The 25,923-nt window shown below is 42.8% G+C and overlaps 1 protein-coding gene across 1 annotated transcript in view; it reads right to left on the bottom strand.

Annotated features, from left to right (window-relative positions):
• Positions 1 to 20,236, bottom strand: part of UNC13B (unc-13 homolog B) — a 191,342-nt gene extending 171,106 nt beyond the window's left edge. The window contains exons 1-6 of the mRNA XM_074166749.1: positions 20,213 to 20,236; positions 17,995 to 18,094; positions 13,882 to 13,999; positions 12,758 to 12,881; positions 4,121 to 4,191; positions 955 to 1,012 (exon numbers count right to left, since the gene is read on the bottom strand). Of these exons, the coding sequence (XP_074022850.1) occupies positions 955 to 1,012; positions 4,121 to 4,191; positions 12,758 to 12,881; positions 13,882 to 13,999; positions 17,995 to 17,999 (376 nt within the window). The 5' untranslated portion in view covers positions 18,000 to 18,094; positions 20,213 to 20,236. The remainder of the gene's footprint in view (positions 1 to 954; positions 1,013 to 4,120; positions 4,192 to 12,757; positions 12,882 to 13,881; positions 14,000 to 17,994; positions 18,095 to 20,212) is intronic.
• Positions 20,237 to 25,923: the final 5,687 nt, after the last annotated feature.

The raw sequence follows: 25,923 nt of genomic DNA, 5'->3' as shown, positions 1-25,923 counted from the left end.
TTTTGCTGAAGATAGTTTTAAGATAACATAATAGCAGTATATAGATAAATTAATTCTACTCAAAATAGGTAAACAGTAATTAACATTTCCTAATGTTAACAGTTTTGTAGAGATCCTGTAATCAGCCTAATGGATAAACAACCTGCAAAGTGTAATATGCACATCTTAGAGGATTTGAAGTAGAGGATAAAAGATTTGTTTAAATTACGAGACCTGAATTTTATTAATGTTGTTGCCAAAAGTAGATAAGACATTCATAAGAGACATCACTGAGCTTTCATCTATTGTACATTAAAAGCAGCGTTTCAGAAATCTAATTTTGTAGACCATCAGATACAGCTAGGTTATTTTTCCATCCATGTTTTCAGAAGCATAAAAAAAATGCAAGATGAGATAAGCAGAAATTAGTAAAAATGTTTTTCATCCATCACTACAGCATTGAAAAGTAATATCAAAGAAATTAGGCATCAACTACACAAACCTCTGGTGTATTTTAAAAGGCTACCAGCAGTATCTGTCTCCATCTATTCTCCCCTTCTTCAAATTTCATTACAAAGTCATAAAAATAATATTCAATACATGATGTTTAAGGAGAACATAGCCTGACACATTTATATGAAAAAACTCAGCATTTTCATCCTTCGGTCAATATTGCAATGGTCTGAACAATCCAGGTGACTCTGAATGCATTTTGTGTCCTTACTGCACATGAGGACAGAAACAGGTTAAAGACTTAATGCCTGATTTCACCTTCTAGCATCACAAGCCTTAGACCAACATTTTGAGGGGCACAGTTTCTCATAACTGAGAGAAGTTATTGGCTTCACAGAGACTTTAGTACTTCTAAGAAGAAAAGATTGTTCAGACTAACCATCGTTTGGTAACTAACCAGAGAAGGAAATCAAGTACACTGAAAGAGGAAAAAACATTGAGAAGAAATAAAGTCTAACTTACAACACTGGGAGGCAGCACTGGGCAATGGTTTCTTCTGGACTTCCTCGTGAAAAGAATACTAAAGGAGGAGGGAAAAAAAAAAAGGAACACAGACCAATAAGAAAGCAAACAGTAACTTTATGAAACAGCTTTCACATTACATATAACATAAAAGAAAACCCCCCTGGTAGTATCAAAGCATTAAATAGTCTCCTTTTATACCCATATTCAAAAACACTCCCAGAAGTCTCCTCTTTTTTCATGTCAAAACCAGGTGTTAAAAAGTGAATGTCTGCTTCAGGTGAAGTCTGCTTTACCACAAGCACAGGCTCCACTCTCAACTGTGAGACCTCAACTTAGTGAAAAGATCTGATTCTCCGCCACAATGTCGCTGCGATGGGAAGCTCAGAACTGAGCATAAGCCCATTTACATTCAGACACTCAAGCACAGCTTCAACAGTCCCAAACTCATGTGGGCTCACAGCAACGCTGCAGGAGGAGACTGAAGTGGTAAGTTAATTAGTGTGCCCGGCAGGACAGAAACACAATGTTTGCCCAGCCAACACTTACACACTCTCCTGTGACCTACTTTACACCCTAAGTGAAGGATTTTTCATCTCATTTAATACTAAATTAGAGAAAATAGAGATATTTCAATTAGCCAGCTTTGACTCTTTACAAAGCTATTTGTTACAGCATCAAAGCATTCCCTAAGGGAATGCTCGTGGTATTATTTTATTATTCTCCTCTGCCTCGTATTACATAGAGATATGAGAAAATTAGGACAATTGAGCAAAACAATGAGAACAGCTTTTGCTAGGAAAAAAAGGTCTGATGACAAAGAAAGCGGCAACTTTATCAACATGGTGCTGCAATCTGTGCAAAGCAGGGTGACCGGACAGCCTCTCCTTGGATTTGGTAAGGATTAATGACCAGTTCATTACATGGAAGATGACAGCCTGCAGACTTCTGCTGTGGCGATCTTCTGATCTGAGCTATTTAAAATGCACAAGAGATCCTGAAAGGTGGTTAGCCTTATCATCAGCAAACTGCCAGCCCACTGAGTTAATTGGGATTGTGAAAACAAGAACTGCTGCATCTCACAGCACTGCCTCGTTGACAACATGGTGAAAGGAAGTCAGTTGATGAGCAGTCTCAGCAGCACAGGACAGCAATGGCTTCTGAATGATTACACTCAGAGATACAAAAATGGCAATAGTTTGTTCATTTTAAGGCATCAGCCCAATGGTTATCAGCAGCCCCAAAAAGAAAACTAAATATTTTAGGAAGAGTCTGGGAAGCATTTTCATGACACCATTTGGACTCCAAATTAACCTGCTTCTCTAATACTGCTGTGCAATGTTAGTCTGTTCATCTATTGTGTCAAACAGATATAGATGAACCGAATGCAAGAAAAGAAGATAAAGGCACAAAGCTGCCCTGTGCTTAATCCTGTGCAGACTAGGACTCTACAGCCCAAAAGCCATGTGAGAAGGCAAGGTCTGTAAAGCTGAGCGGCACGGAGTGGATGAATGAGCATCAGTCATTCAATTTCTCCAAATAAACCTGCCCCCATTTGGTTTCACAACATCAGGTTTGTTTGCTCAGAGCAAATAAGGTATTTTTTCAGGCAATGCACAATTAAGGTGCTGAATTCCTTTGCTACAACATAACTGACCTGGGTGCGTTCAAAAGGCAACTGACATCTAAGAAGAAAAGTCCATCAAGTGTTGTTAAACACAAAGATACCGCCTCTGGTTCTGGAAGTCCCTGAGCTGCAAATTGCTGCAAATTAGGGGAATATGCAAGGAAGATATCATCCCCACTCTGGGTCGCTGTCAGACATGGGACAAGATGAACCTTAGGTCAGGCCCTGCACAGATGTTGTGACATTTTTTTCATTTTCTCACTGGTGACAGAGAACACCCATAATAAATTTGAGATTGTTAGGTCACAAACAGAGAGACGTGATTTTGTTACTAGTATTTGATAAAAGCATGCACTTCGCATGCAGATGGGTGGCGCTCCAGAGCAAGGGCTGTCTCACAAAGCTGAGGACACCTTTCAGCAAGCACCAGTTCAGTGGAGCACTAGAGGGCACCTACGCTTCAGTGAAGTACCTGGCACCGACTGCAGCTACAGTCCACAGGAGCAGGGAGGCACCACGGCAGTGTCACTCACGGGCCAAAGCACAGATTGGGCTTGTCATTCAACTCCTAAGAGGTTCTCAAACTTCTAGGAAGGCAGGAGAGGTTGCCCTCAAGCAGTTCTGGTTTCATACGCACCAATATTGGTGCATCCTGAGTCAAAAAGAACACCCATCCTATTTTCCTCCATTTACACAGTAAACCAATGATTCTCATAAGGAGTAGAGATGAAGGATCCCAGAACAAAAACCTCTTAGAGTCACTGGCAGAACATTTTGTAAGTTATCTGGCTTGGGAAAGAGACCTATTAAGAGTTTTACAGCAAGCACCATTTTCCTACTAGATGTTGGCATCAACCCCTGAGGTGTTTTGTTTTTTTTTTAAAATGCTAAACTTCTGACACAGGTACTAATATGTCAGATCTTATTTTCCAAACCGTATGAACTGTCTAAAGAAACATTTTAATCATGTAACAGTCTCTCTTTAAAAAAAAAAAAATACAGAAAACAAAACAAAAAAAATTTGTAACTTTTAGTTTATAGCTGTTTAGTACATACTAGAAAAAACAGGAAACCAAAGCCATAGCTAGCAGGTATTACAATAAAAGCTTCATATAAACTGAGCCATTAACAGCTAAAAGCTATCAGTTCCCACAGACCTCGGTTCCAAGAAAGACTCAGTATCTTGCTTTGTCTTCTTCCCAGAAGCAGATAACTGCAAAAAGTGTCCTTTTTGACTTGATTTCACAAATGAAGAGAACCTACCACAGCTTGTCAAAAACGGTTTCACTTTTTTGAGAGGTAAAGCATGATATTACCTTTCCCTCTGAGTGCATGCACATCAACAAAACAGTTCTCACTATTCAAGTACTTCCAGTATGTTCCTCTCCTTAACACTAACAGTACACTTGAGGAAACAGTTCATGGAAGACTTGTAAATGATGAACATATAGTAGTTGCCTTAATCACAGGGATCCAATAGAAAGAATAAAAGTTGCAAGGCATTCAGGGCTACATTCACCTTTCAGTTTAAATATTTACCTCATCATCTCCCAATGAATTTATTTGTTCTAATTTTCTGGTCCAGTATCTGGCCTCTTCTTCAGGGATATCTATGGCAAAAGAATAATACACATCATCGTATTAACCACGCAAATCCGCATTTATCACCAGTAGCATAAAAAGAAAGAGGGTATTCTGAGATCACACCACCAAAAAAAACCACACTTAATTCTGAAGTAATAGGACTGTCTTATGTTAGCACTCAGATGGAAAACAAACATTGTAAATAGTAGCACAGTTCAAGGGCTTACATTGTGTTCTTGTTTAAAGCTGATTAACCAAAATGTACACTGCACAAAGGTAGGAAAGAGTAAGACAGGCTGGTTCAGATTTAATTCAAGTATTAGTTTTATGAAGAGCCATTTCAAAATGATATTAATACACTTGCTATATGCTTGATAACACATAGCAAGATCAAGAGCCTCTTCTGGAGGCTTTTATAACCTCAAAAGAGTAAGGGCTCCTTTTGAATACCACATCTTTCTTACGTACCGAGTGTGACACAAATTAAGTACCAAAAAAGAAATAGCCTCTTGTTTTCCTTTGCAGGCAGTAAGCCAAATCTTTTGAGGTAATGAACAGTGTTATAAGCAGTCATATTCACATGAAGGCACACTCCTATTTTTACACCACACTGCAACTTCATTGTGAAATGAATCACAACAACCTTTTTACCTTCTGGAAGATTTACCAAGTTGATGACTGACAGCAAGTAGCAAGCATTATCACCTTTACTTTGGTAACTATTTTCTATTTCACACTTTGAAGTAGAACCATTAGTGTCCTAATGGTTTGAAGGGAGCACAGACTTCTGCCACTCAAAATTTCATCTCTCAAAGGACACCCTTGGAGGTGCGGATGAACTGCTGTGGAAAGCTTAAGCCAAGGCAAGTGAGGTACAAACTATGCTTAAGGAATAAAGCAAGAGGTGCACAGCACCCACTGAAAGAAAAAGCACCAACTAGGCTCCAAACCCAGGAGAATTAGCTAATTTATTTAGGGATGAGGGGCTGCAAAATCACTGGAGAGGAAAAAAAATGTTGTTTGGGTGTTTTGGGTTTGGTTTTTTTTTAAGCCACTCAACATCCCCCTGACTGTAGGGTGGTTGGTTGGTCTCCCCTCCAGAAAGGGGTAATGACTTGTGAAATCTGCCTATTCATGGCCCGAAACTGCACCAATGCAGAAACTTCAGAGCTCACATAGGAAGGAAGTGGAAGGACTGCTCCAACTAGGCACCACCAACCCTGCAAGCCTCACCATCCCAAACATTGACAAACAAGGCTGACTATAATACCAGTTCAGCTAGTTTTCCCATCACTTGTAACTCTTCACACTCTGAGGTGCCTCATTAGGAGCCAACACGTTTACACCTAACAAGTTTGTTTCCCTGCAATGAACTGTACCCCAATGATTTGCTAAGCTATGTGTTGGCAAGAATAGGAGATATAGGCTGGGATGGTCTCCTGATGAAAAGGTGGTTCTAGAAGTTACATCCATTCTCATTCCTGAGAGAAATGAGAACAAGATCTATTGGCAGGTGAGCATTCCATTGGGACCTACAGTGCTTTCAGAAAGGATCACACTTATACTTAAAGGGGTTATCTGTCCCATATGTGTCCTCTCTCAGCCACACAAACCGTCATCTTCTCAAGCCAGTCACCCCAAAACATCTCGAGATAACAGTGGCCAGTGTACAAGAACACAAGCCGCTTTCAATAAGAACAAGGAACACGACAGATTTAGTGGAATTTGGAGTTTCAGAAGTAGGTACTTCCTTGGGTTACAAATGAATGTCTACAAAGAAACACCACTGTATTCTTACGTAACTGTTCTCATCCAGACAAGGGGGATAAAACAGGCCCCACTTGAGAAAGTTTTAGGGAACTGAAAACTTAGTACCTGGCCATAGAAAGCCTGCATTAAGTAGAAAAAAGACAACCTGTATCTCCTTGCTTGAAGGGAGACCGGTAAAGCAATTTTTTTTAGCCATAACACACAGAGCCAGATGCTCTGATGTACAGTACATTGCTTTGTTGTTACATGCTATTAGAAAACAAGGTAAGAGAAACATAAGAGATTCTTCCACAATTACATGAATTGAAGAAAAACATACGTGCTTTTGATCATCAAGGCTGTGGATCTCAGCTGCACAGATTTATTAGATGAGCTCCGCACAAATTAGTGACAGCATTCAAAGGAAATCTGTACAGAAATGATCTAGAAAGAGGATATCAATTAACTGAAGGGCTATCAGCACACAACCTGATGAGATTTAGGAGGACAAACTCCAACAAAGACCTGAAGCAACTCAAACATTAAAGCAAAGCCTATAGAATTTTGTCTTTGAAAGCCATCACATCTATAAAAGATGAAGAAAAACTCATGAGATGAGGACTAAAGGTCAGTATCAAAACAACTCAAGTCTGGAGCCTGAAATCAAGATCAAAGTGATCTAGGAGGGATGAAGCAATGGATTACCATCAACATTTCAGGAACTGCAGTCGTCTCAGGGGAGGCTTCAATGTTTTCCCATAGACCATGGTTCAGCAGCATGTCCAGGCATTAAGGAGAACCATGTGCCTCTTGGATTTGTTGTTCCTGTCTTGTATCCAAGGTGCCCGTTTCATAAATGGAGCTATCAGATTTTTAGTGCAGGATTACTGTTGTTCTATTGAAACACCTTCTTACGTAAGTCAGAGATAAAAATCTGCCACTGTCTTAGATAACGGCTACTTTAAGGGCATCTTCTTAACCTTAGAGAAACTCTTGTCATTAATAATAACAGCAGTACAGCTACTGCACAGCAAACTTTAAACATTAAGCCACTGGCCTATGAACTTGAGTCAAGTTACCTGCTCAGAAGAATCAATACCAAATGAGACAGAATTCTTGATTTTATAAAACGCTTCCTTAGAACTATTTTTTTTGTTTCACCATTTATTTGTGTCTCGCCTCAGCTGTTTTGTTGAAGCTGTTTTTTTGGAGCGCAGAGAATGGAAATCTCTAGTGCAGAGATCACAGCCTGACTGCTTGCAAGGCCACGTCAACTGGTCAGCTCCTACACCACCGCTCAGCTTTGATTACTGGACCAAGTTACTCCGCTACATTATCTTTTGCTTACAAGATAAGAAGCTGAACTAGTCCAAACAGAGGCCACCTGATGCCAGCTCAGGACTCTGCTGACATCATGCTTGGTAAACAAGAGGAGCAAGGCCATATGTCAGTGAAATAAAACTGCTGAACAAGAACAGACAGGAGATGGGAAGATCAGATCATTAGCTTTTGGGGCTTCTTAATTTGATACCAGCATGGAAAGGTTGCAAGTTTTGCTGTCCTTGCTCCTACTGCCATTATCTTCAGCTTTAAGCTGAAACTCCCTTCTTCTCTGGGCTCCTGGTGTCAGGGAGCAGTGAGGTCTGATTGCTCCCAAAGGGAAGGGAGGGAACGGAGATCTCATGGCTGGCAGGGCAGGGAACTTGCCAGCCAGGGCCCCATCCTACAGCACCTGAGCAAAGCGAGCAGAGCAAGCCCAGAGATCACGGCCAGGTTCAACCAGGAGCCCAGATGGGCAGGCAGGTCCACAGTGACAAGGCAGGTGTGAGGTCAAGCCTGGAAGTCAGTCCACATCTGGGCCTGGATCTATGGGATCCATGAGCAGGCGCAGACATGGCTGTGGCTGAGGTGGGGGATCAGTAACTCCCACAGCATCACTCAGGAGTGAAGGCTCAGAGCTGAGCTGAAGTGGGACTCCTGGGCCCACAAGCAGGGGATGTGGGTGGGGGATCTCAGGTAACACTGCTCAGGAACCTGACAGCTGGATACACTGCACTACCACAGAAGTGGGGACACTGCAATATGGGGCTTGATCAGACTGATGAATAAATTAGAGGAGAATTTGCTCCATCTATCCAGACCACATCACTCACAGTTACACCCCCTCAGGCATCTAAACGTGACAGTATTCCCACTTAGAGATCTCTAGCTTGTCAATACCAAGGAGTTTCAGCCCTAAAGCTTTTCTTCACGTCAGACTTGGTGGTCCTTGCTCTACATCTTGCACATCACATTGTGCCACCTAGGTTTTTCCCAGGTAGCAAGTCTTTGGCTGGGGCATACCCCAAAGTACGCACAACTAAGAACAAGTGCTGGAAATAAGGCAGATAACTCCCCTCCCCTTCCACTTTCCTACAAGCCTTCACCTGTCTTCCTCTCTTCCCAGCTCCAATTTCTTCCCTTTCCAGAGATATAGGAATCTCCACAAGTTCTTACTGAAATAACTTTGCAGAGTTGAGCATTTCTTGTCTTGCAAACTTTACAGAAATAAAACAAGAAAGCACATTTACTCCACCTGACGGCTGGATGTGGATCAGCATGCTCCCAGCCTGGGAGTGGGGAGACACTAAAAGCATTTTCACTCCAATTATCTACTAGAAACAGCCTGGCACAGACACAAACTGCTATAGTTTGGAAGCCAAAAGCATTTTTGAGTACTCCATCCTGTGAGGGACCTGCACATAGCCACTGTACTTCTAAAAAAGGGAAGAGAGTAAAATTGCTTTTAAACAGCATGATTTTACACTTGAAAAGCAGCATCTTGGAAAATCTGTGCCAGCACACATTCACTACATCAAGACAACAATAGCAAGACTGCCTTCTCCCTACCAGCAAATTTTCTAAACCAACCAAGAAGAAAAACTGTCTCCTTTCCTTGATATATTTGTCTTGTTCCTGAGAAGAAATAGATACGATCAATGGAGAAAGCTCCTCCAGCCTGTCTTCACTAACAACCATTTCCTCCCATCAAGAAGGCAGTTTATTGCCATTTTTAAAAGACTACAAACCATAAAAATGCTTTGCACCCTAGGGGTTAATACCAACTCTCACTAACACTTCACATTTCAAATGCTCACGCTTTGCTGCACTTTCATAGAAGAGGATTTTTCATTCTGTTTCTGCGAGATTGAACATTCAAGAACATAGGGCTGGCAGAGAACATTAGATGACAGTCTGGTCCCCAGCACCACAGTCCATCACACGCAGATGCTTACTGCAGAAGGGCCCACAGATCTGCTCTCCCCCCCATACCCCATAAACTAACATCACACTAACAACACTACTGAACACAGCACAAGAGCCACCTCTGGAACACACAATGGGACACACGAAGGATAGATCAAGGCCAACATAGATGTTCTTTGTCCCATTAGAAATCTGGGAAATTTTAACTCCTGGATAACCTCAGGAAAGGTTACTTTCTATCCCCAGGAGCAGAGACAACTCTTACCAGCCTCTGTTAGGAAATACTCCAAGCCTGGTAAACACTAAAACCAACTCTGTATGAAATAGGAAAAAAAAAAAAAAACACCACCAAATAAAACACCACCCTCTAAGTTGCTTTCATCATGAACTACCACTAGCAGCATCAGCACATTCTGCATGTATTTCCGCTTTAGCTGTTGCCAGTCTCCAGAGTACCAGGAGAAGGTATACTAGGGAGGAAGAATCCTGAACACATCAGGTGGAAGCAGAAGCAGCAAACTAATCCAGGATAAATATAGTGCAAACAACAAACCAGTTTCTAAACCTCTTTGCATATACAATCATGTTTTACACCGAGGGCTTCAGCTTTTCTGGTTTTCAAAGTAATTTATTCTCTCTCACAACCCTTTAAAAACTTCTCAAGCTCCACCTAAACACAATGAAACATTTAAAATACACAGACAGCGTAACCTGGGATACCGCATCTGTGTGCATCATCTAACCTAAAGGAAATAGAGCAGCCAGAAGTGACAGAAGCAGCACAGAAGAACAGCAAAACAGAAGCACACACTATTTTGTTAAAGCTGCTATCCCAGACAGCTCTATTTTACCAGACTTGGAAAGCAGCACAAGCTGTACGTGTGCACACATACCGCTCCAGTTCTCATGTATCTACAATAGCCGTGAGATCTTCACCTGGGAAACAAAACGTGATACACAATGTTCCCAAGTGCCACCGCAAACACGCTGTTATTATAACGTTACCTCTACAGCAACAGAGCTGCTGACTTGAGAACTTCCACAGCAGACCCATGATCCATTTAGTTCTCTGTGTCGGCTTAAGGCAGCAGTTCCCAGCTCATACAACAACACATCCTTAACACGTGGGGCACTAAGAGTACATACTGCCACCCTCCACTCGAAGGAAAACTGACCTGAAAATCCATCAGGAGAGATGCAGAGGCAGTGCTGTCCTACCTCCATGTATCCCTCCAACTCTCACAGCACTGCAAGGACAGACAGACAGAGCCTATTCCATCTTGCCAGGGTCCTTCTCTAGGCTAGAGGTGATGGCAGATGTTCAGTCAGGGTGTGAAGGGAAGCACCGCTGGAGAAGGTGATATGGGTAGATGCTATCTTACAGAGAATATCCCACACTCTTGGTGCCTACCGCTTTTCAACTTGCTTCTGACCTTGCCACAGCAGACTGAAAAAGGAGAAGATCCAAGAAAAACTGCAGCACTCTTCAAGTCGAGAACAGCAGAAGCCCCGAAAGAGCTAACTGATGCACCCATGTTTCCCTGGACATTGTGAAACACTGGACAGGCAGACAACTCTTTACGCTCTGAAATTAAAGCCCTCCAACACAACACAGTGTGGAGTTCCTGTTATTTCAGTATTTGGCGTAGTAAGCAAAGGAATAAGTAATAGATGTGCTTTAAATGATCAATTGTGTCAGAAAGAGAAGAGTCACAGAAAGCTTTTTATTTACTTAATGTTTTCAGTTTTCTGGATGAAATCCTACTTCTCAAAATTTCTTGTTCTACAGAACATCACATGTTTTAAATGGTAGTTTAAAAACTCCAGAACAAAACACAGGACAGTTTTTCCTTGTTTGTTTGAGTATAGTAGTAGGGAAAAAACACACTACTACCTGAAATATTTTTTGAATTCAGGTGCTCTAACACATAATGGTTTACAGGGAGCCCGTTTTCCTACACTTTTGAAAAAAAAAAAAAAAAATCACAAAATGCAATGTAGTTCAAAACATGAATTGCAGATGAAAGCAATTTCACTTTTGGATACTCTTTGAATACACAGGGAGAGATCAGAAATTCATTTTCTTTTAAAGCAGAGACAGTTTACAAGCAACTATGTCACAACAAACATAGGTGAGAAGGTAGCGCCTACAAGCCTTGCCTTCAGCTAGGTGTACTGTGTTGTCTGCCTCCCAGAAGCCTAAAACACTTGCCTCAAAGAGCCAATGCTTCACCCCACAAGGAAATCAAGCGAGTGCTGTTCTTCTTACATAACAGGCAATTTCAGTAATAAACTTCCGACTGACAGGGTGACGGCAGCAGTGAATCACCAGGACGTTTTCATGAGGAAGAGGGATGGCTCCAGCCCAACATTAGACAGCTTAGTTGTCAAGACAGCTGAGATACCAGATACCTTTTCTCCTTCACACGCTGGACTATAGTTAAAGAGCAGTGCCCATTACATCTATAAAACACTGCACTCACCCTGAATTGCACCATCCAGCAGACTATGCACTCAAAATAGTACACTCAGAGCACAAGATACAATTTGTATTGATTGTAGTGCTGCAGGGCCAAAGCCTGCATCCTCCCTTGCACCCAGAAGGGGGTTATGAGACTAAGAGATGACCTAACTTTTTTCCACAACAGATGGCCAATCCTGACAGTTGCTGGCCAAATGCCAGTGGGTGCACAAATGCTCCACCAGTGCTTCAAGCATGATACAAATTGCTCACACGGCCAGGGGCTTGACAGCAAAAAACAAGCAACAGGCAGAGGGGGAGACATGAGCCTTGCAATGACAGACAACTTCGAAACACTTCAGTGCCCAAAGCAGAAAAAAAAAATACCCCGAGCCCTAAAAATATCAGCTCTGTTCTTGGTCCCAAGAGTCAGATAAGAGCTAGAAAGAGAAGCTATGTAAACCTTGGATTTGTTGTGGCCTTACTTTTGGGGGTTGCTTTTTTGTTTAGGGTTATTTTTTGTTTGGGTTTTTTTTTTAAGTAAAATAAAATTAAAAAAAAAAATCACATACCATTTTACTTTAGATAGGTTTGCTCCAGTCAGCTGCTTTTCCACTTTCTGTACTTTTTAACCACAAGTAATTGTCAGAAAGGCAGTTCTTATAACACCAAGTTATTTATATACTCTGCTAATGACAATGTTCAGGAGCACTGAGCATTAATGTTTCACTAACTGAACCGCACACTTCTAACAGGGTTTAAATGCACCTACCACAGAACAGCTCTAACAACACACTTGACCTCTTCTAGAGCCAAATTTGTCTAGATACAACGAAGTGAATGTTCTCTGCTCAGGAACAAAATGTCTGACTGCACAATCCTGAAATAGTATTAATAGTTTCTTAAACTGCTGCTAGTCTAAACATTCCAGCACTTAGAGACCTTCAAATCTTCCCTATTTACTCTGATCTTGTTAGAAAGAAGCCAAACAAGAAACGAACATCAGCAATCTGACCTGCACTGAACTATTTTGACTGAGCTGTGAATGAGCACAACTTGATTATAAAATTGGGGTTGCTCCCAAACGCTCTCTCTCCACTGTCAGCACACTGGGCAAGTTATTGAAATGCACTCACCAAATGGTAATTCAAATCTTGTGTCCAGCAAAATTTTATGAGGAGTCGGGTTTTTGGTTCCACAGATTTCATCATGTTTCATTACAACTTCCGCCTCCAGCGTAGACCACTCCCCAGGACCTTCCTGTGAATCACAAGCCACAAGTTTCAAGTCTGGCAGGTCCTCATGCAGTAAGTCTCACACATTTGCTAAGAAGAAAGACTCCAGGAAGAGCCTTACAGTATTATCAAGACCTGGTACCCGACATTAACATCAAATGACATCCATTCAGTACATGCTGGCAGCTTTTCTTCCAAATCTCAAAGGCCTTTACCAAGATAAGCAGAAAACAACCTCTTAGCAGAATACTGCCTTCCCAGTGGAACTGCAAAGGCAAGTCCTCAAAGGCAGGCACCGAGGAGTGCCTGTACAGCCAGAGGAGCTGAGCATCAGCTAGATCTTACGGCCACACCGCTAGGCATCCCCACTCTTTTGCTTTTATGGAAAATATAATCTCTCCCCCCTGCTCGAATTCAATAATCTTTTAAATAAACGCCCTGAAATTTGACATAAAAAACCAAACATGTCCTGCTTAGCTGCAAGAACCACCAAATTCAGTAGTTAGGGCAGTTACAGATATTGGCACATCCCATTTCCCATATTTTTCAATTCATATCAGCACCACTATACACCCGCTAACACGGCAACCAGAAGCTTTAAGATGATGATGTAGACATGATCTGTGCCAACCTCAAAGGCCAGCTTGTCTATTATCAGGGCACCCTCCGTCATTAGCAAGAACTCATAGAAATTCGAGCATCAGACTAAGCAGTCACTCCTTAAGACTTCAGACACTTGTCAATTATATGTGCTCCTTAACAGATTAAGCCCCATTTTTTTAAGTCCGCATGAGTGAAATAAGACCAAAGACCCCTACTTAAGCTGAGTTTTGGTCTCACTATTTGCAGCCTCCTTCAGAAACAAAAACAACAACGTGATGCCAATAGCCGCCTCCTCTCATCCAGGCTTCCTGACTTTGCAAGTGGAAGTTTTGCTGAGGAGCACAGTCCTGGCCTGCACCAGACAGATTTTGTTAACTACCAACATTGGTGCTGTCAAAATAAAGCTTCTGTGTCAGCTTAACCTCATCAGATTGGTGAATGGCCTTCAGAGCAATCCACACAGTTCCAACCAGGGTGTCCCAGATCAGTCCTTTGTTCCATACTTCAACAATTAGGCCCAGGTCCAGCCGACTGATCTCACTGCAAGAAAAGAAAAGGCAGCACAGGTGAGAAAAAAAAACAGAATACAATCTAATTCTGCTTTAGGTTGTGCATTACCACCATGATTGTACCAGTGAATTCTTTCCACACAGCTGTGTCAAGCTACAGAGAGCTTCTGGAAGCATATGGTGAAGGCAGCTCATACTCACAGGAACAGTAGTTTCTAATGACCAATTTCTCACAGTTTAACTACACAAAGATTGCAAACTAAACCCCTGAACTATTGTCATGCATGGACTGCCAGTTGAGAACTTGTCTCTGCAGCTATGCACACAGGAGGAGGAGGTGTACCTGGGGCCAAAACCTAGAGGTGAGCTGGTCTTCGTCATCAGGCACATCGTTTCTAACAAACTGGGTGTCTCCTTTCCCTTGGCAGCCCAGCAGCACAAAGGTACCCTGGCAGGTCCAAACTTGCCAGAAGTTATCTGCGAGTAGAGTAACAATCTCAAACCCAGCATAGCTGCATCAGCAATACTACCTATTGCTCAGGGCTGCGTTGCACCACTCCTGCTCCAACACAAGCTTCTTCCCCTGCATGGCACTGCAAGGCCTTGAGCTGTGCAAATCTCTGGCAGCAAGCAGCAATACAGCCACAGGACTACCAAGTGCTAAGTTCTTAGAAAAACTTATCTGAAGGTTTTCATGAACATCTTCTCCCTCAGTAAGGAAAGAATGCATCTCAAATTCACTTCTTCCCAGTGCTTCACAGCACTTACGCCTCTCTCTTCCATGCTGCTTTCTAACATGCCTACTTAAGAAGAGCATAACACACACACAGCCTGAACACTGGTAAAAACAACGAAGGAGAGAAGAATCCTGAGCTGTCTCACGCTTACCATGAAGACGGCTATTGCTCCTACTTCTTTGAGCTTGGGATTTTCCTTCAGTGCAACTGCTAATCCCCCGAAGTGGGTATCTTGGACACACAGTGCTGCTGCCTGCTATCCTTCTTTCCAAATGTATCCACATTAAGTTTATTAAGGGAATTTAAAAGCACTTTAGTCTCTTATTTCTATAGACTGCCCATCATGGCCAAAAAAAAGAACTGCTGCAAATCCCAGCATTTAATTGAGCTTTGCCACAGAGACTTCTTACAACTTTAAAAGAGAATACCGTATCTACAAAGTTCAAGACAAACCCTACCGCTACAGCAAAGCATATTAATATCTGTTTTAAGCCAAGTGCTCCTGTTCTCGCTTAAGACACAGGAATTAAAGTTAAGAGCGTACAGTACTTGGGTGACTCAGTCTACTTAGTTCAAAATCAAGCTATTACACAGGTTTATTATGAGTTCACTGCTGGCACCTTGAAATTGACTCTCCAACTCCTCCTGTTTGGATATGGCACGCAATATGGACAAACTAACAACTAGCCACCTGCACTATCACTGCTCTGCCCTCCCACTGCTTGCCTCTTGGAAGATGATAATTATCTGATTGCACAAACTTGCAATAACAACAAAAATGACTGATTTTCTGCTGGTCAGACCAGTTCAAGACCAGAAAGAGAAGGCAAGGAAGAAATACTCTTAATTCAAGCACACCATATTCTTTGTTTCAACATACATTGACAGAGCAAGACATTGATCATAAGACACCCAATGGACTCCTGTACAGAACTCTACAGGACACATCACCAGATAAGAATAAAAAAATAAAAAGATTTTCAGTACAGTGGCTTTGATTGCCTTTGTGTCTCCCTTTCTCCACCTTCTGGTTAGATGCAGAATGGCTTCAAAGAACAAAAGAGCCGAGATTGAAATTTGTTGTCCCTCCCTTTCCACATGCACATACAATTTAAATGAAAGACATTTCTAACAGCATTTCTAACACCAATTTAATCGTCGTGCTCTAAACATCAGTTTGCACTTTCAGTCAAGAGGTGCTTGCTGCAAATGTGCACTCCTTTTAAAACTCCTTCAAAATTAGATGATGTCCCCAAAGAATACATTAAAGTGCTTTACTGGTCTGGTAAATAAGCAAGTCTCAAACAACCCTAGAGCCCCAAATTTTGAAGTGTTATGTCTCACAAGGAGTTTGGAAGCAAAAACAACTAACACAGATAGAAAGCATTATCTTGATTGTAGTCTATTCTTCTACTATGCCTCCTGAAAAACGTAAACACAAACACATCAGTACATCAGCATCCTTCCCTAAGGGAAAAACTACTCTGTTTAAAAGCCTTTTTCAACTCCAGAAAGAAAAAGAGCAACCCAGTGAATAGTAGTATTGGAATATCAGTGTCATTTCTCCTGGGACAACTTAATGTACACAGGATCATGCAAAACACGTTCCCTGCCACATGTAACAATTCTGTTATAAAGAGACATTAGAACAACTGTGCTGTTGCCTGGCTAAAGCAGAGACGATAATGGTGAGGTAGTTCAGCTAATATTCTGCTTTCATATCCCCTAGCAACTAATTACGGAGCAGCACAGTGACCTTACAGCATACTAGCTAAGCTCCCAGCTGACAGCAGTGAGCAGTTCCAGGAGCTGCTTAAGGGGAAGGAGGAGGAGCAACCGTGAGAGCCGCCATCCAATACAAACAAGTGCCATTCTTAAATCACTGGTGAGCAGCCTCCTCTGTAGCTGGCTATGTTTAAAGCTAGTTCCTGTCCACAGGATGAGCACAAGTCACAGGAAGAATGGGTTAGTAGCTTGGATATGGGCATGTGATTTGGCAGACAGGTACAATTCCCTGCCCCAGCTTTACCGAAGTCCTGCATGGTTTACATCAGTGACAGCCACAGTCTTAGCCTGACCAGGAACTGCAGAAAGACTGTGGTGTTCAGGAGCAGGCGTTTCCCCAGATGCAAAAGGACAGGCTCCAGACTCTCAGTGCAGAAGCACACACCTCATGTGGTGCTCCAAAAGCAGAGTGCCACCAAAGAAGGGAGATGAGAGCACAGCTGTATGATGGCAACAGTGTACCAACCCAGGTGGACTCCTCAACCAGAGGCAAAAGCTTCCCACTTTTGGCAGAGGAGAACCAAATGCTGCTGGATTGGGAACCATACTCATAAAATCCCTTGTGGGTCTCTTGCTACAGACACTATGTAAACACCTCAGACTCATTCAAAACCAGCAACACTAACTTTGACTCCCCACACAACAGCAGTGTGCATGCCAAGTTCAGAGAAAAGATCTTAAGAGTTCAGGGTTTAGTAAATTTAGTTCCCTTTGTCTTACAAAGCTATAGAAGCAGATGCAATATATCCATGAGTCATTCGTTCACCAGCAAAAAAAAAAACACTATTCTAAAAGATACTGGGAAATCCCTGACTGCATGTCAGGACTACTGGGGACCAGAGCAAATCAAAAGTGCCAACTGCACCAAAAACCCTGGGAGAGCTGGAACTGGTTCTGCTGCTCATGGCAGGGACTGGCAGCCCCTCAAGCTGCAGCAGGGGAGCTGGAAAACATGTTCACAGGCACCAGGCCAATGACAGAAAACATCAACACACAAGACGAGCTCCTACACTGAAGGTAACCAGGATCACCCTGTTGAGGCCCTGAGTGCGCTATCAGCAGTCCTTAATCACCCTGACCAGCCCCTCCAGTGGTCCCCACCCACACCCTCTTCCTAAGGACCAGGAGCTCCACTTCAGCTCACATACGGGCCTTCAGTCCTATGCTGCAGGTGTGCTTGTCTGCAGCTTAGCAGCAGCTATGCCTGCCCATGGACCCTGTCAATCCAGACCCAACGCAGAGACGGGCTTCCCAGCTCAGCCTCAGACTTGCCTCATCACTACGGACCCTACACCAGCAGAGACAAGCTTGCAACACGCATCTCGTTCAGCACAGGTGCATGTGTACAACAGAAAAGCAAATGATTTAGGTTGTCACCAGGCTTGCACATTTTACCTACTGAAGTACTCCAGTTTATACGACACAAGAGCAGCTCCATGCAAACGTCAGTGCTGTGGAAGGACTCAACAACAAGCACCTCATCAGTGCGCAACACTGTACTTACAACATAAAATCCTGTTCCCAGCAAGGTTGGTCACCACGCACGGCTACCGTCGTGCTCTTCACATTTTGCACTTTCAAGGTCACATACGTATTGAATTTATCTGGGGAATGAAAGGTAAAAAGTTACCTCCTTCATTATAACCTTTCATAACACACACGCAAGATTTCAAGGTTTTCAGTCCATACGTTGGATCCCAGAGGGACCCAAAATGAAAAGTCCATATTGGAAGACATCAGTGCGTTAAGCAGCCAAACATTCAAGATATTTTTCACCTGCCAAATTTTCAGTCACGGTTTTTTAGAAATTCATGCACAAACAAAAACACCAGGCAATTAAGCACTTGCAGTAAGTCAGGGAAAAAAGAGTGTAAAATCCTAAATAACACAAACACTTTGTGTGTAAGACACTGTTACTAAAATGCAGACAAGAGGAATAAAAGACAATCTGAAGGGCTTACCGTGCAGAGCAATAAACAAACTTGCAAAACGTACAAGCAAGCAGCAGTTGGGCAGATCGTATCACCTCTTTCCTTCTCACCCAACTGCTCTCCTAGTTCCAACCTGGTTTTCCACCCATGAATCCACAAAGAACTTTACAGATCCATCAAGGGAAGAAGAAAAATACAGTGAACTCACTCACATGCTAAATGTGATAAAACTGATCTGTATTGCTTAAATCAGCTGACCTACAAGAACCGCAATACACTCACATTTTGACAAGACAGGCTTTGTTAGATGTTTTGCTCTTTATTTTAAATCTGAAGAAAAGGCCTGGAACAACCTTTTTTGTAGCTGCTGCTATACCTTTGCTAATAAAATCAAAAGCAGCCAAGCACAGACACATAAAAAGTTTGAATATCAGTGTCTGAGAATGAACAAAATCCCTTTCAAGGGGAGTCATCACCTCAGACCTCTCTATCAGCTTCATCAATCCTGGAACAAGACATATGCTAAGTACCTAGAAAGCAGTGTACAGATTTTAATACCTCAATGTTCTGCTGCATCTATTCCCAGAATAAGTTAGATCACAGTCAGTTTTAATACTGCCAAAAATTTGTATGCATGATTGGTGTGGGCTACTATAGCTTTTCCCAGCATCTAGCTTCAAATATCCTAACAGAGAGGGAGGAAAGGGAAACTATGTGATCCATAAACTGAGGAAGAAACAGGAGTCACTGAAAGTCAGACTCCTTCATATCTTGCTACATCACTCGCATCTTCCTGGAACACTGGGCTTGTCAGTGAAACCAGACGCTTCAGTTATGTTAAACCTAGACCATAGCACAAATATATTGCAGCCATGAGCAGGCTTCTTCATTAGAGAAAGGGTAAAGTACACACCCTCTCCCTTGCAGTCTGGGTGTTCAGCTTTCCTCCCCTGGAAATTCAAGGCTGGTACACACACAGATCTTGACCTGGCACAGAGTATGAACAAGGAGACCTGGGAAGCTTTCTACTATAACCTGAGGACGGCTATATCAAGAGAATAAAGCTGAAAAAATAAGTCATGAATGCAGCTGTGCCACTGCTTCGGATCTAAACAGCTGAATAGGTGTTATTCCAGGAGCAAACTGAGTATTCTTTTGTAAAGTGTGTATCAAATTTCATTCAATAAATGTATTTGCCTGCTAAGGGATTCCTTCCTAGTTACTGAACCACAGTGAAATAGTTGCCTAGACTGTAAATTCTGGGTGTCACCAGCTGTTTGTTTTTATTTTATTATGCAGACACAAAACCTGGTGGATGGGATTGCAATCTCAAGCACAGCCATTATCAACTGCCACATAAGAGAATGAATCAATTCCATGACATCCAGCAACCCCAATCAGGATCGAGGAGGCACTGAACCCAGACAGGAACGCACTAGTTCTGCTCGGTGAACATTTGCAGATCCTGCTTTTAACAGGGGCAGAAGAAGGATGAGAGGAAAGGGCAGGGTGGGGTGGCAACTGGTGACAGAAAAGGAACACCTTTCCTCATCCATCACCTGTTCAGGTCAGGTGAGCAGGTAAAGGTCTCTTAGTACTGTGACACTAGGTCAGAGTCTCAGGCTTTCTACTAACTTAGGCTGCCTGGATTCTCAGAGTAGCTTTTGTCACTCCTAAGGAGAAGACGGAGGAGCAGAGAGGAGGTAGATGAAAGCTAGAGGGAGCAGCATGAGCCGGAGTGAGAGAGCAGGTGTCACCATTGCTGCAAACAAGCACTGGAGCATGGCTTACCTGGTGGTCCTTGGAGTTTAGCTTTTTTTACTGTAAAGAGAAAAAAGGAAAAGAAAAAAAAAAGCTGTTAGTGATTTTGTGCTACTACAGTTTCATTTGTGTCAGAGCGTCACAGGCCATCACATTAATTGGCCAACATCCCCAGTAGAGGACTGGTAGATGGAAACCCGCGCTTATTTTAATAGTTAACAGATCTGGAGGCAAAACCTCTTCTGTATCCCATCTCAAGTCTCTAAATCGGTGCATTTAAAAATAATTATAGGATTAATGTTTGGAAAGCGACGTGATATGGCTAATGCAAAGCAATTTCAAAACCAGTCCTTTGCAATTACATGTTACTGCTGCTTAGCAAGATGTCATTTCATACCACCTAACTTACAAAGTTACAGACACTGTAAACATTTCTTTACAAACAAAGAATCTCTCAACAGTGCAGAGCAGACTTTCAACCACAACTTGAAAATAATCAAGCCTGAATAACAGCTCTATAGTATGACATCTGAAAATCAAATTAACACACTATGCCAAACAAGCAGCATTCTAAACACAGATGTCACTTTTCTGAGGTCTCCTCTGTTAATTTAATTCCAAGACAGTATTTAACAAGAACAATGGTTAGAATATAAAACAGCACTGGCTCTTATCTCACCAGATGGAAAAGGTCCATGTCTACCTAGGGGAGATTTTGTTTACATTTCCCTTTTGCGAGCTCATATCCTCACTGGTATTGCTAAGTGTAAGCCCTAAGAAAAGACAAATATAGGCTCCAGCTACTTTTCCCAGTGGAAAACTAACACTACGACAAAAACATATTTAACAAGCGAAGAAGCAATATACACCAGAGGGCAAAAAGATATAAAAAATGGTGCGGTGTAGTTTCCCCCAGAAAACAGAGCACCCAACACTTACTAAAGGCTCACAGAGTTTAACTTCCAAGATAAATATTCTAGAAAGGAAATTAGAAAATTAAAATAAAATAATGGTCCTTACATAGTTACATGCACAGAGCAGCAATGGAGTGTGATGCTGGAGAACACCCTTGCTATTTGAGAAATTCTCCTTTGCAAGCATTTACAGTCCTGGTAGGTGTTTGCATGAAGGAAATGCTGTACCAGGTATGGTATGAGACAGAGGCATGTCAAACAGAAGTTAGAAGAGCTGTAGCTTTTACCTAGACTGCCAAGGCCCACGAGCCTTTAGATCCAAAATAAACAGGTTTGTTTTCTCCCAGGCTCAGGGCATGAAGCATTCCTGATGCTAAACCTAATGGTGCAAGCAAAACATACAATGGTGAGGGCCAGCGTTCCTGCTGACTGAAGATGCAGATTCCTCTTTAATCTCCAAATCAATCGGTCTGCTTAACCACTGAGAAACAGTCAGGGTAATCTACCCACTTTCTAGGTGCCTTTGATACCACACAAAAGCAGGCATTTTATGAAATACTGCCCTGGAGTGGGCAGACACCAGCTTGTCTCTGATCCTCCCCTCTCCCCTCCTTCGCAAGAAGCAGGAGACAAAGGAACAAGTGCATGTGCTTGAGGGAAGGAAAAAAGGAGAATAAGGGCAGGGGATGCACACAGTAAGCTTCAGCTGGTCTCTCTCCCTGTTCGTAACAAGCTCCCCTGCTGTTAGCAGGGAAGCAGAGACAAATAATACCAAATTTCCCAGTGCGGAAATTAGGTGTTATTTGTCAAAAAAGCAGCCAGAGTGGGGTCCTAGATAAACACAGAGACAAGACACTGTCTCTGCAGCAAGCGATATGCAAACCAAGAGACAGATGCTGTCTGTACATTGTGGCTTCAGCCTCTAAATATTGAAAGATTCATTTGATGAAAGGCAGCAAACCCTGCACTGCCTCAGCGTACTGAAAAGAGTGTCCGTGTGGGGCTTCAGCAAGAGCTGTCCCAGGGCTCGCAGCAAGAGGGATATTCTGGGGCAGCAGTGAGACTGAACAAAGATCACAAGCCTACTATGGACCCACATAACCAAAATGGAGTCTCATACCTTTAGTATCTACCAGGAATGAACACCATGCCCCCAGACAACCGCGTGTAATAAATTACACCTTTAGCTGCAGAAGCAGGGCTTATTTATAAAAGCTGGATTACAAATCCGCGAGTCTCATCTCAGCAGTAACTCTTGTGCTCTACATGCAAGTTTACACAGCATGTCCAAAAAGCTCCCATGAAAAGTGACTTGGGTGTGGTTTCATTTTGTTAGCCCACTGGAAAGCACTTCCTAGTGTAAAAATTGTTGTGTAAAAATCCCTTTCAAAGGTGCAGCTCCCACAGCATCTCAGGATTGGGACTGGCCGTGAGACCGCAGGGTTCCCCATACAACAGGGTGAGTGTCAGGGAGTTCAGAGCTAGAAGGAGCCATTAGACACTGCCAAGACCCAGCCTGTTCGTCAGCCCAAGGAATTCACAGGTGAAAGGTGCGGAACCGCACACACCACGCCACTGCCAAAGGACCACAGCTTTGGAAAGGCACAATACGGATAGCTTCCCTGGGGAAATTTTTGTAGCCACACCTGCTCATCCTGTCTGGTTAGAGCTCCTACATGCCAAGTGCTCAAGAAAGAACACAAAGGAGTACCCAAGTTGTGAAGAAGCCTGATGCATTAACAGTTAATTACAGTGTTGCAACAAAGGCTGAAAACTCATTGCTGCTCCAGGGGCAGGAGGACAGCAGGCCGAAATCAAGCCAGGCGAAAACAGTACATTTTATGAAATAAAGTCCGTATCACAAATGGAAAGCATTCTGCAGAGTGCTCAGCAATACCAAGTTTCGCAGATACAGTTGCTTCTGCGTTGCCACAAGGCAAAAAACAAAGTAAGTCAAGGGTCCAGAACAGGGATTTCCTGCCTCACTTCCCATTTATCCCACAGGCGCTTCTGGGCCCTGGGAAAGCCGCATTTTTAAACTATCTGGAAATGTTAAATTCCATTCAGTTTCAAAAGTCTTCTCTCAGCAAAGTGGGCAGCACAGAAAGCACAGCCATTCAGAAGCAAACATGGGAGTATGCTAAAGTGTAATCCTCCTGCAACACTGTGTGGGAAAGACGGCAGGGAGGGAATGAAAACCATAGAAAATTAGAGAGGTAAGAAAGACCTAGAGCTCTGCACAGCCATGTGCGAGCACTGCACAATACAGACGCAGGGAGATGCGCCTGCTCTCAGTGTGAACACAAAGACTCATCGAATCACTAAAAAAGACTTGGGCTCCTCCTTCTTATGAGGAGAGGCTGCGGTTGTTCAGCCTGGAGAAAAGGAGGCTGAGGGGAGACCTTATCACTCTCTACAACTACCTGAAAAGAGGGTGTAGAGAGGCAGGGGTCGGTCTCTTCTCCCAAGTCACAGGCGATAGGACAAGAGGAAAAGGCCTCAAGTTGCACCAGGGGAGGTTCAGATTGTATATTAGGGAAAATTTTTACACTGAAAGGGTTATTAAGCATTGGAATGGGCTGCCCAGGGAAGTGGTTGAGGCACCATCCCTGGAGGTATTCAACAGACAGGTTGACATAGTGCTTACTGACATGGTTTAGTGATGGTATTTATCAGAGTTAGGTCAATGGTTGGACTAGATGATCTTAAAGGTCCCTTCCAACCTAGACAATTTTATGATTCTATGATATCGGAGCCACAACTATTGCACCTCAGTTCAAGGAGCTACCAGGAAGAAAACAGGCTGCACTGAAATAACTGAATACAAATTAGACAGACAGATACAAAAGCAGCAAAAATTGATGTAAACATTAAATACATCCAGAGATCTTTCTCTGGGAATTTCTCACAATTTTGGTGTCACTCTAAACAAAGAGACAAGAAAAAAAATTAGGCTGATGTCTTGCCTGCAGCTTCAAAAAAAGAAAAGCCACAGCAGGATTCCAGATGTTGTACAGTTGTCAATTACCAAAGGCTGAAGAGTCATACAGACTTCTAAAGACTAGGAAAGGAAAATACAAGCCAGAGATTCCAAAAAAAGGTCCATAAACATTGTGGGGAGGTGGAAAAACAACAGCAGAACTTATATCAGAATATTCTTAAACTCAGTTCTACAGAGAAATTCTTGCTATCCGCTTATGTTTGTCTGAAAGACAATTTTTTTTTTCCTGAGAAGGTGCCCCATACACCAGCCAGAGAAATAAAATCGAGCATGCCTAATTACTGCCAGGTTCAGACAACACATTGCTCAAACCTAAGTGGGAAGATGCTCGCACTCAGCTAAAGGGACCTGGGTGTTCCAAACATCTGCAGATTCAAGCTCACCTTCAATATTTGCTTGCAAATCAGAGGGATGCAGACACAGGGAGTGCCTGAGCAGATGGCCCAAAGATTACATCCTAACTAAATCCAGCACGTGACTTACGAGCTGGTCACTCACCACACTACAACAAAATCTACATCCTTACACAGAGGCCAATAAAGCACCATGGAGGGGCTGTGGGAGAAATCAGAAGAAGAAAAGGATGCAGTTTAATTAGTGCTTTTAAAAAGAAATGCAGTGCTGAAAGCAGAACATTCAAAATGCATTTTCACAATCAGCAATTTGACAAATAGCTTCCTCTTCCCTGTGAAACTTGAACGTCATGTTAATGTGTTTTCAAGAGCACTCTTAACTTCTACAGTAACTATCCCCAGCTGAACAGCAGAATCAATACATATTTCCATTTCGTTCTGTGCTTTTCTCACCTCTTCTGTGAGGTCTGTGCTCAGACTTCATTGCACAGTGATAGGCAGGACTAGGTGCAAAGGTTGCTTATGCAACAGAAATAAGAGACCACAGCAAAATGCTCATACTACCCAAGACTAAGTCAACACACCAAATTCACAGCCTATGCACCCTGCACCACGTACACAGAAGGGAGGGAATCCCTTCCGGGAGGGAAGCACTGGCTGGGCAGTGCTCTAGCCCTTCAGGTCTGTTACATTTTCTGTAACTGAGCCTTTGGTAATAATTTTGCTGACTGAACCCTACCCCAACAGTTGTAGTATACAGGTCCTCACTGCAGAGCCAGAAATTCAGCACCTCCTACTCGCTTCTTGAAAGCTTGTTATAAAATCCGTGAGAGTCTGGCAAGGGGCACAAGACTGTAGCATAGAACAAGGACTGTTCTGTCCCTGGGGATCCCAGCCTGACACACAGGCACCTTTCCCTCCTCTGGAAATCAGAATATTTTACATGCACAACCCCCTGCACATCCTCATATCCCACCTGAGAGCAAGGAACCCTTGTCTTTCCCACTGCTTGAACCCAAAAGGTGCTCCAGGCTGGAGGAAGCGCTGTGACTTCACCCCTGATTTTAACTCAATCACTGTTTTGTTTCACACAATCCCTATAAAAGCCCAGCAGCACCAGAGACACACTATTAAAAGGAATTGCACATGCCACAGCAGAACAGCAGTACTGATTGTGTCGTGAAACTCTTCTCATCCCTTCATAACTCTAAGAAAGCTGCATAAAACAGCAGTTTAATGGTTTTCCAAGCCTCTTACAAGGATTCAACATGTCACAGTCACCATGGTATTCCCAGTTTGAGACAGGTCTAAAAAGAAAGGCTCCACTGTATATTCATACACTCAGAGCTAAATTATGTTTCAGAAGGAAAAGATTTTCCTTAACTAGCTCAAAGGAAGGATAATTGCACAGGAGGCCCAAAGGACCTGCCAGCACTCTGCAGCACTTCAACATCCCCTGCTGTAACTGCTGAG

The sequence above is a fragment of the Numenius arquata genome, chromosome Z (genome assembly GCF_964106895.1).
Source record: "Numenius arquata chromosome Z, bNumArq3.hap1.1, whole genome shotgun sequence".
Taxonomy (NCBI): domain Eukaryota; kingdom Metazoa; phylum Chordata; class Aves; order Charadriiformes; family Scolopacidae; genus Numenius; species Numenius arquata.
This window is presented reverse-complemented; position numbering and strand designations above follow the sequence as displayed.